At 39.6% G+C, this 12,065-nt stretch overlaps 1 protein-coding gene across 3 annotated transcripts in view; it reads left to right on the top strand.

Moving 5' to 3' along the window:
- Positions 1–12,065, top strand: part of GALNT18 (polypeptide N-acetylgalactosaminyltransferase 18) — a 247,750-nt gene that overhangs the window by 176,864 nt on the left and 58,821 nt on the right. For all 3 annotated transcript variants that reach the window (XM_082318958.1, XM_082318956.1, XM_082318957.1), the window contains exon 8: positions 10,525–10,710. In XM_082318958.1, coding sequence (XP_082175084.1) covers positions 10,525–10,710 — 186 coding nt within the window. The remainder of the gene's footprint in view (positions 1–10,524; positions 10,711–12,065) is intronic.

The following is a 12,065-nucleotide window of genomic DNA, read 5'->3' as shown; positions in this document are numbered from 1 at the left end:
CTTGTTTTGTGTCAAACTTACAGTGGAATAATTGGTTTTTTCCCTCGTTTTGCCCATGAATGCCTCAGCGGGTAACCTGCAGCTACAGCATGTGTAATTATACATACAGACAACATTACCAGTGAATCATTTTTGTGTTTTCGCTTTTTCTGGGAAGAGAACATTTTATTGGCTACTCGCACTGGAAAGCAAATGATTGATACAGCACCAGCTACCACGTGGCATTGCTATACCCTACAAGGAAGGAAGCAGAGGCACTTGAAGATTTCTCACAGATGTTTTTTCACCAGTTATGCCTGTGTGGTTGCACATTACCAACTGGGCAGTAATATAGACATTTTGATGTTTTCTGAGAGGAAATTGTTTATAGTGGCATGGAAAGAAGTAAACCAGTTTAAGTCAATAAGCACTTAGAAATCAGTGGACTGAGGTGAGATGCAAATTAATTAGTGCATTATTATAAGATAGCTTCGTGTTTAATATCTTTCTGCGCTTTAAGTCACAGCATGGTGGCAATGCCATTGTAGCTTCTGGTATTACAATTCTTCATGGCCTAGTCTGTGAAGATTCCATACTCGTTTTAATGTGATACTGAGGGGAGATCTCTCTAGAATTTAATTTCATGGCGAGTTTTTAGTACTGCAAGACTGATTTAGTAATCTAACAAAGATTGGAGGAAGACCAGTGTGGGAGAGCAAGGGATTGTTGTGCTGTAACAGAACTGGGTAGATGACTGGGATAGATTCACCAGGATGGATCCAGCATGTTTGGGTCAAAGCTGCAAAGGCCAGATACCTTTACATGTGTCAGAGCACCTTGTGTTGTGAGTCAAGCAAGTGGGGCAGAAGACCAGCTTGGCTGAACAGGGAACGCCTCATGGAGCTCAAGAGGAAAAAGAAGTTGTATGATCTCTGGAAGCGAGGTCACACTTTGCAGGAAGATTACAGAGCTGTGGTTCATATATGCAGGGAGAAGACATGAAAGGCCAAAGCTCATTTAGAGTTGAAACTGGCCAGTGTTGTGTCAGGTAAAGGGCTCTTTAAAGTAAGCTAATAGCAAGAGGAGGTCTAAAGAAAACATTGGACTGATACTTGTTGAAGATGGTCATCCAACTAATAGGGATGAAGAAAAAGCAGAGGCATTCAATGTGTTTTTTGCCTTAGTCTTTAATAATACTGATACACCTTGGGCTGCCCAGTCCCCTGAGATGGAGGACGATGAGTGTGGGAACAGTGACTTTCCATTTGTGGACACTGAAATTGTAAGGGACCAGCTGTATCAGCTGAATGTTCACAGGTCCATGGGACCTGATGGGATCCACCCCAGAGTACTGAAGGAGCTAGTGGATGTTATGGCAGGACACCTCTCAATTGTCTACCAAAGGTCTTGGGAGTCTGGGGAGGTCCCTGCTGACTGCAAGCTAGCCAGCGTTATTCCAGTCTACAAGAAGGGCATGATGGAAGACCCAGGGAACTACAGACCTGTTAGTCTAACCTCAGTTCCTGGAAAAAATATGGAGAAGATAATACTGGGTACTGCTGAAAGACATTTAAAGAATAATGCAATAATCAGGCACGCTCAACATGGGTTCACAAAGGGAAAGTCCTGTTTAACTAATTTGATATCCTTCTATGATAAGGTCACCTGCCTAGCGGATGAAGGGAAGGCAGTGGATGTAGTTTTTCTGGATTTTAGTAAGGCTTTTCATACTGTCCCTCACAGCATCCTTCTGGACAAGTTGTCCAACTGTGGGATGAGCAGGTTGACGGCGCGCTGGGTGAAGAACTGGCTGAATGGCAGGGCTCAAAGGGTTGTAGTGAATGGGGCTACATCTAGCTGGTGACTGGTCACCAGTGGTGTTCCTCAGGGTTCAATTCTAGGGCTGGTCCTGTTCAATATATTTATCAACAATCAGGATGTAGGAGTTGAATGCACCATTAGCAAGTTTGCTGATGATGCCAAACTGGGAGGTGCTGTTGACTCTCTTGAGGGACAAGTTGCCTTGCAGAGGGATCTAGATAGATTGGAGCATTGGGCAACGGTTAATGGGATGAAATTTAAAAAGTCTTAATGTCAGATTGTGCACCTAGGACAGACTAATGCTGGGCACAAGTATGAATTGGGAGAGGGATGGCTGGAGAACAGCCCTGCAGAAGGGGATCTGGGGGTGCTGGTTGACAGCAGGCTCAATATGAGTCAGCAGTGTGCCCCGGCAGCCAAGAGGGCATCAAACAGAATATAACCAGCCGGTCAAAAGAGGTGATTATCCCGCTGTATTCAGCGTTGGTGTAGCCTCACCTTGAGTACAGTGTGCAGTTCTGGGCCCCGCAGTTTAAGAAGGATGTGAAGGTCCTTGAATGCATCCAGAGGAGGGCAAGAAAGCTGGTGAAGGGGCTGGAAGGAGTGTCCTATGAGGAGCAGCTAAGGGCTTTGGGCTTGTCTAGTTTGGAGAGAAGGAGGCTGAGGGGCAACCTCATTGCTGTCTACAGCTTCCTGAGGAGGAGAAGTGGAGAAGGAGGTGCTGATTTCTTCTCCCTGGTACCCAGCGATAAGATGCATGGGAATGGTTCAAAGCTGCACCAGGGGAGGTTTAGACTGGACATTAGGAAGCATTTCTTTACTGAGAGGGTGGTCAAACACTGGAACAGGCTTCCTGGAGAGGTGGTCGATGCCTCAAGCCTGTCAGTGGTTAAGAGGCATGCTTCAACTTTTGGTCAGCCCTGAATTGGTCAGATGGTTGGACTAAATGATCATTGTACGTCCCTTCCAACTGAAAATAAAATATTCTATTCTATTCTATTCTTAGCTTGGTATTCTGGTATTGATCAAGTCTTCAGGATTAGTGCAAGATTAACAAGACTGATCAAGCTAAGTACACCTGTAGGTAAGGGAGAGAAAGGCAAAACCATAAAAGACGGGCAGTGCAGTAAGTTGCTCCGTGAATACTAAAGCAGTGGTGATACGGTTATTCAGTTTGCCGGTTTTTTGCCTTTAAGATGAAAAGTGATTTCTTTTACTTCCTGTTCATGACTTAAACTTGGCAATGAAGTGATTTATGTGTCAGTTATTTGCTGTGCCTAGAAATGAGTTAGACGCATTTGAAAAAGAACTGAATGAAGCTGTATGCCTTCAGTGACCCTTGAAGCATGTTATCTCCTAGTAACACAAGGCATAGAGTAGTTCCTGCAATTGTAAACCAGCAACACAATGTACGTAGTTTAACAATACACTGTGAAAGTTTCACAGCTCATGAAGATATGTGCAAAATTAATCCCTGCAGAACAAAACAATTTTTAAAAGTACATAATGAAGCAATTAGCTAGAAGAGGAAGAAAACTACTGACAATTTAATATGGGAAGAATCTTTACATGTATTACTTTTTCAATGAGTGTTTTATAAAGGCACAATTAATGTAAAATGAGGCCTATGAGGCAATTAATGATGACTTCAAAAGTAAGATTTAAGGGATAATTTCCATTTTAAAAATTGAGAGGAGCTCTAGTTATGTTAAAGCCTTTTATTTCCTTTAAAAAGTCTTTTGGATTGTGAGGGTGTGTTTTTGTAGGGTGTTTACAGTTTCATGTTAAGATTATCAGCTTGGTTATGGAAAAAAGCTATTCTCACATACAAATAGATAAGTTTACTTGAAGGTATGATAGGTTTGTATGGTGATGAGAAGTAGAATAGTCTTCAAAAACCTCACAGGGCTTCAGTAAAACAGATGAAGTAATTTTAAAAATCTCTCCCTTCAGTCTCTGATTTCTCTGTGCTGTTCTGAGCTGTGACTATAGGCAGTCACCTCTTGAAATTAAGTTACACTCTGCAGGGGTACATACCAATGATATGATTCTCTTTTCCGGCCCATTCAGCATCTAGAAGCAGGAAGTAAGCCGTGTTATTTTCTTTCTCTTCCTGTCCATCTATATTCTGATTTTTCTAATCCTGAGTTTATGTGACTCAGGCCAGGATTCTGTGTTTAATGCTACTGTTTGGGCACACTTCTTCAATGAGAGGAAGCTGTTTGAGACCAGTGGGATAAGCAAAGCTGTGCATGGTTTCTTGCTGAATTTGGGAAATCTAGCCAAATCCATCAGTACTTATTGCAGTCACTACTGCAATTATTTAGTGAAGTTTATCTGACTTCAGTGGAGATACGACCTAAATAAAGATTAACATATTTCATCCAGTGAGTATAGTTTCTAGGTTTACAGAGACAAATGTACATGACAATCCAGAAACTTTCAGGGTGTGATCCAAAACCCACTGATTGCTGCTGGAAACATGAATGCTGATTTCAGTGATCTTTGTATCTGACCATTCTCCCTGTCCTTTCTGCAGTCATCTGTCAAGATACCAAAATAAAAATGCAAACCGAAAATGGTCACGGACTTAACTCATGGTATTGAATAAAAATAGTTTAGTCATACTTCCCTGTAAAGCATCAAGCTCATTATTGGTTACCAGTAAATGATTATTAGTTATGACAAAGGTTAACAAGATTCACAAATATTTTTTGCATTAAATTGTTCCCCAAAATATATTTTGAGAATATTGGGGACTATTTGTTTATATACACAGTAGTAGTTAATTCACGCTGACTTTTTTTTTTATCTTCAGGGCGTCTTTAATGAGTTCTTCTAATTTGGTCATTTGCAGACTTCACAGAAGCTAGAAATTGCTTCAGCTTTCTGAGAAATCACTTAATTATTAAAAAGTTTTGTTTGCAGTCCAAGTGAAATGATGGTTTCAAACAAGGTCACATCAGTTCTTGGAGAAACTGCATGATCTGTGTAAATTTAATGAATGCAGTACATGCTCATAAACTGCTCGGCATCATGTAGGGTTTATTTTTTTATTAGATTAAGCTTCCGCAACATGAAAAGAACACTCAGTCATTAAAGAGATAAAAAGAAACACTTTTAATGAAGCAGTGTTATCTCATTTTATAATGAAGTATGAATTAAATATTTGAGAGAGGGATCAGCTTCAGAATTGTATGTGTTTTGATTAAATATGCAAATTCAAATATGTTTAAATGCAATTGAAAAGGATTTACTAAAGGATGTGGATTTAAAAATAAAACTAAATAGAAGTGGAGACCCTTTGTCTAGTGAAACAGATTTTCCAGATGTGAATGGAATTTTCTCTAAAAAAAAATTATGACCAGATTGATTTAGACGTTTCTAAGGATGTGTGAGTCACCCTTCTGCTGCGCACTGAAGGCTGTGCAAATACTACTGCCCTTGTTGCGGTGGGAATGAGTGAGGGGTGATGGCATAGCAGTACTAGGGCTGACGCCTTTGCAAAGTGCTTAAGGAAGCCATTTGGTGTGTTACTGCTTCTGTAACTGTCCTCCTTGTGCCATCCCACTGGACTGCTCAGTACTTTGGTCCTTTACTCGTTTAACAGAGTGGAAGCTGCAGCTGATCTGTTGTGCCACCACCTGTGTTCTCGCTGCAGTTTTATGTGTCCTCTGCTTTCCTGGCTCTTCCAATGTGAAGAACATTGCTCTGTGGGGCTACTTTAACCTTGCCGAACATAAAATCACACAGATGTAGGGCCACAATTATAGCTTACGTGTAAATGTACCTTCAGTAAATTAACAGTAAGAAGTGCTTAGAGCTTAGACAAATTCCCCACATAAGTCATAACAACTGAAGATTTAAAAGGGAGAAAGATTTCACACCCTACACCACCACCCCCTTTTCTTTTTTCCAGATAGATTCTCTGTATTCATTTAATGTTCCTATCATCCCCCACTTGCTTTGCTTAGCTTAGGTCATAGGCTTTGCTTAGTCTTTCAGCTTCATAAATGTTAGAAGTCGCCTTGGTACTACTACTGTCCCTTTACAGCTTGAATTTTTTTATGGAATTTTACTACCTTTTACTAGTGATGAAGGAACCCTTTCAAGAGGAGGAAGCCCTCTAAGCCCTTTTTGGGGCTATACCAAATATATGAAGCTCCTCAGGAAATTCAAGAATAAAGAGCCCTTTCTAAGGTACTCTTGGAAGGGAGCACAGAAAACACACTGAAGTGGATTCTGAGAGCTCTTTGGAAGGGAAACTCCAGTCGGTGCGTTCTTTTTCTAAAAGACTGCTTTTGCAAAGTGAACCAGCAGGACCAGAACCTCAAGAAATTCCTCCAAAGAAAAGCAAACTTTCTTGTGTTGCTGGGGCTCCAGCAATCAGACTAAGTACTCCCAAAGATAGGCAGTCCCTCACACTTGAAAACTTTCTAAGGTCTTTGCCTTAAGGCAAAGCCTGAGACTCAATGGTACAGTTTTGCAATTGATGCTTTTACAGAATGAAATGTGAATTGCTATTTATTGTATCACAGCGATGGAAGCATATGTTGTTTTTGACAAGAGTATATGTATGTTTAGGGATTTGGCAGGAAATTGAGACTATTGCTAGCAATTTCCACCTCTTGCTACCGTAGGTAAAACATCTTCATGGGCAACAGGAAAAGGTGCGTATTTCCTTTTAATCATAGTTTAGGAAATTCATCAAGTTTCTTCCTTGCAATTTGTACAAGTGGGTTTGTCATTAAGTATTACTGATTGCAGTGACAGTATGGTTAGAGATATAACATTTTACTTCAAACCATTCCATGTGGTTAAAAAAAAGTCTTTGAAGCTCTTTTATCTTTAGACTTCCTACTAAAGTCATGAGTGATAATTTGGAAAAGCTTCACTGATTTGAAACCTTTGTATTTATTTATAGCCATCACATGAAATAACAGTGCTGGGAGAACTAGCAAGGTGCTATTCAGTATGGATGAAGCCTGAATAAAGATTACTAATGATAGCAAAAAAATAGCTGTGAAATTCACAGGGGAAGCTGTGAAGTTGTGAGGAATTGACCCCTCAATTGCTATTCCTATTTCTTAACTATAAAGACAATCTCTTGTCTACAGGAATTTTATTAGATGAAGAACAGACCACTCTAAAAGGCTTTGCAACTTCCCTCTTAAGTTGAGTCTTTAAGAAAATATATTTCTTAGTATTAAAATGTTAATTATAAAAAAAAAAAAAAACACCTAAAAATTGTCTTTGACCAAAACATCTCGGTTCAGAGTAATTAATGAGCCTCTCCTATGCACTTGTGATGTGAGATGTATACCTCTTCAAGATGTCTTGAAAAACCATCCAACCATCCACAATGGCTCCAACACAATGCTTGGAGTACCTTGGAGTTGTTTACACGAGTAAAGGAGATGGGGGGAGCTAGGAGTGGTCAGACTCAAGTGGACAGTTGGTCTAAGGAAAGAAAGAAAGAATGGATGGGTGTTCTTGCCTAATTCCCTTATTTCAAATAAAATCAGGGAAGAATGAAAAACAACTAACACTTTCTGTAGCAGTCAGTTAATCATTTATATTGTTTAGTATCCATATATCCTGTTCAGTATAGTGTTTAATATTTAGTGCATGACTAGCAAAGTCCTTCATTCCTTGGCTGCAGATTTTGCATGGGTTTTGGGGAGTTGGGAATCCAGAATCCCTTGAGATTGCAGGAGAGTTTCATGCCATTTGAAAATCCCACTTTAATGCCTCCCATTTTCTTTCCTCGCAACTGGCCTCTCCCTAAGTGCAATGAAATGTTTGGACAAAAGAGCTTTCTTACCGTACTGTAATCCCATGGACAAAGAACACTTGTGGGAGAGAAGGGTCCTATGGCTTGTTGGAGGTGTGACCAACTGAGCAAACCAGGATTGTGCTTTCTGCCCTTATAAAGTGTTGCATCTGCTTTCACTCTGCGAGTGCTCTGCAAGGCTTCGTGACCTTCATCTAGGGTAGGGCTACTTGTTTAGTGCTGTAACTGCAAGCTCTGCACACACTGTAACTTAAAACTCCCATGTCTCCAGATCACCCTTGTTTCTCATGTCTTCCTCTAAAAAGTCATTAATTAAAGGACTTTATTCATCTTGATATATGGAAACTATTAGCATATATCTCTAGTCCAGTTTTGGGCATGCTAATCACATTTTCATGGATTGCAGGAGATATTTGCTTAGAAATAATAGGATTTGGTTTTGAAGCTGTTTAATACGACCTGCCTGTTCTGTCAGCATCTGTATTGATTGCTCCCTCGTAGCGTTACGTTTTTAAGTGAATCCATGGTTCTTGCAGAATAATTAATTAGTCTTCGGAAACAGAACAAAGGCTGACAGTGTCTGAGAGAAAGGAGTGGCCACCAGATTTGATTAATTGGTGTTTATTCAGGTAGTGGATAATTGTTATTTACAAACTATATTAAAGACTTTGTCATCTCAGGATGTTTTTTGAAAACACATATGACTTCATTATAAAGTCAAATTAGATTTTGCTGATTACTGAATCAGTACTGAAATTACAGATGAGCCCGCTCTTCAAATTTTCAGATCCTAGAAATTTACTTGGAAATTCAGCTTATTATAGACTGTGAATTTTTGGCTCAGCTTGTTGAGATGGCATTCAGACCTAACTCTGAGAATCCCACAGAAGATTTGGTGTTCACATGTTGGTCTTGGATTGAGGCCATTCCTAGTCAAAATGAGCAAAGGCTAGGCAGTGGAGGCAGCACGTGTGGTATGTGAACTGTCTTGTCCTAAGCTAAGTTATGACCATCTCTACACCTTCCTTGTCTTTTATGTTACTAATTTAAACAGTGTGCAGTGAGCAACTCTGAAACAATTTATAGCTGCATGTCAGTGCCATACTGAGAAATGGCTTGGATTGAAAGCAGGCATTGTATGAGCAAAGCCTGATGATACTTCACATTTAATCTTTATTAGGAAATGTAGCTGAACCATTTAGAATTAAATGGTTGACAAACTATTATTTTTGTTAGACTAGTAAGCTGGATTGCCCACTTTGATATTTAGAAAGACAGGACACAAATGCTGTTTCCAGATTATTTATTCTTGTGCCAGGTCAATTGCCCATTTATTTTTAAGTCTTTATGATCATCTCTGTTTTGCCCCGATGTTGGTAATGGTTATGTTTATTTACCCCTATGGTTTTCCAGGTTCTGGACACAGAGACATGCTAAAGTCTTTTCAGCTCCCTTCTCAACTGTACAGTAGGTTCATCGGATAGCTCATCTTCCAGAGAGCTCTGAAAACCAAGGCTCTATCTCTTCTCCCAGCATATGCTGAATGCAATTAGGCACCAGTTCAGAAAAGGCTTTGTAAACATTCTGAATCCATGCCACATTTTCTGGTCTCAGGAGCTGCCAAATGCCTAAATGCTGTATTCAAGCCAGATGTCTAAATATATAAAATGAATGACTGAACAAAGTGCCTCCTTAGTAGAGCATATGCCTATAGGATGGACAGACCTGGGGGGTCTGACATCAGCTCCAGAACATAATGTTCTGCCAGCCCACATCCCTGGTCACTAGGAGGGAGACCAGAATATACTCCCTCCTGGATGAGCTGTACGAGGAAGGAGGACCCTCGCTCTCATTTTTTGCTCTCTTGGTACGGGATACCAAGCCCCAGGAATCTCTGCTAGCAGTATTATAAGGCAAACTCTGTCACTTCTCAGTGAGTACACCTGCCTCTGGGACACTGAGGTTCTTGTTCAGCAGGATCAAACAGTTTGAGTACATCTTGGTTTTCACCTGAGCAGCATCCACTCAGCCATTATGAGTGGGCTGCCTTGATCTTGTTAGTAAGTTTACATAATATAAGATACACAGAAAAAGAGCTTCTATGTAAAATAATTCAAGTACTTCACTGACTGTTAAGGCTGCCAAAGTGGTTTTCTCTTTTGATGAAAGCAGAAAGAGAGAAAATCAGAAATGAATGCAATACTTATGATTTACATTATGGACATTAGCTCAACTGCGGTAGTGGGCAAAACTGAAACACACTTGAGCAGGTACAATAACCTCCATTATAAATGTATTATAATTTATAAGAGTAGTGTGTGTTGAAATTGTTCATAGAACATTGCCACTAGGCAGTCCTTTGTCACTCCTCGAAAGAAACCTGATCCTTTCTGAGCTATGTTTAAAGCAAAGCATAAGACGCATTTATGTTCCTAGTCCTCTAGAACCTGAAACTTTAGTGATCTTAAAAAGTTGATAGGCTTAGTTTCCCTTTTATGTAAGGCTGCCTAGTTTGAGATTCTGAATAGTGCATGCATGCATTGAGGACTGTGCACAATCTTAGAGAAATGCCTGGAAGCTATTAAAACTTGAACCCACATGCTATTGTTTTGGATGCCCTATAAGTAATGTTATTAATAGTCTTGAGAATAGCTAAATTGATCCAGAAAGATTGTGATGAGAGGCTACTGGTAATGTAATAATTCTGTAGTGAGTTTAAGTAGTAGTAATAGTTCATGGTAAGGCAAGGTACTAACTCTCTTCTTTCACAACTGTCTAAAAAAACCTTCTGTATAGTCAAATAAGTCTTGAGTAGTTATTCTCCTTTGTAACAATGACAAGCATAGAAATAAAATCATTTCAGTTTATTTACTAAAGGACAGCAGTGGTGTAGGGAGCTCTCACTAGCAGAATGTCTTTTTTCCTCCTAGGTATGGCAATGTGGAGGAAGTGTTGAGGTTCTGCCTTGCTCCAGGATTGCCCACATTGAAAGAGCACATAAACCTTATACGGAAGATCTAACTGCTCATGTTCGGAGAAATGCACTAAGGGTGGCCGAAGTCTGGATGGATGAATTTAAAAGCCATGTCTATATGGCGTGGAACATACCCCAGGAGGTGAGTCACAAAGACCAGGGTTTGCAAGCTTGGGCTTTAGATCCTTTTCAGTTTGGTTCCTACTCTGAATTTTGATTTTTCTGCTAGGATTTTGTTATTTGTATACATCTATGTATGTATTTATGGCTTACATATAGGCATAAGATACACCTGTACATACACACATATATAAAAATACAATGTAGTTGTGTCTTATTCTGGAATAATTTCTTTGTCTTCAGGTTCCTCAAAAATTAATTTCTTGTCAAGTTCATCATCCTCACTGATGACTCTTCATGGAGATTTTAATCTAGTAGCTGCAGAAGTGTGGAAAAAAAAAGCATTAAATCTATATTACACATCTTATTTTGAATTTGAGTCTCTTATTTACCATCACAGAGAGTTATAATTCTGCCAGATTTGTGAGGGGAGTTCTACCAAGGGGCAAGGGGTGTTAACCTTTATTGATTCAAGTGTGGGTGTATCACTCTTGAGTAATTTCACATCAGAGTAAGGGTGGCTGTGGATGTCATGGCATATTGCAGAATCTAGCTGCAATTCCCTTTTGGCCTGCTTGTCCAGATTTCTTTTCCTTAGATGAACAATGGTTGGTCCATTGTATTGAAAAGATAATGTCAGATGGCTAACCTGAGAGTTCAGTTTGACATCTGATTTTAGTTGTTCCTTTCTGTAGTCAATGGTATTTAATCTATGAACTGTTGAGAGCTATAGGGCTCTGAGAAAGGTGACTGTACCTATTCTGGAAAATATTCAGGATCCATGTCGAAAAGGTTGTTTCCACCTAGAGGCTGGAAACCATGGCTGTAGTTGAATTTGAGGTTTGACTCACAGTGTGCAGTTCTCATCATTACAGCAAAAGAAAATATTCTAGACTTAATAAATGAACTTCGGCAATTTATTTCTTCTTTAATAAGATTTCTGTAAAATTGCTCTGAGTGATTTTGCAACTGTTAAGAGAAACTGGTTTTGCTGAGATTTCTGGTTCGAGAAATAAAATGCTTCTCCTCCTTTAGTTTAATAAGGAAAAAAGATTAGAAACCAAAAACCAGCTAGATATATGAATGCTGATGTTGATTCAGCTGCTTTCAATAGTTTCCTTCATCTTTTATGGTTAAAACTAGATAATTTTGGCAAAGTGGGGAAGTCATTGTCCTATTTGCAGGTTGCAGAATTAGCCACATAATATACCACGAAAGCACCGGGAAAAAAATCCTCTATGATCTGGTATAGGGAAAGGACCTTTCTGGAAGTTAGTCCCATGTTCACAGAACCCAAGCTACCCTTTAAGTATCCCTGTTTTGAGTAGTCGCACAGCAGTGCATAAAAGAATAAAGACATTTCCAGAAGATAGGCTT

Source organism: Platalea leucorodia (assembly GCF_965183815.1).
Source record: "Platalea leucorodia genome assembly, chromosome: 7".
NCBI lineage: Eukaryota > Metazoa > Chordata > Aves > Pelecaniformes > Threskiornithidae > Platalea > Platalea leucorodia.
The sequence above is the reverse complement of the archived record's forward strand: the minus strand, read 5'-3'. Positions and strand labels throughout refer to the sequence as shown.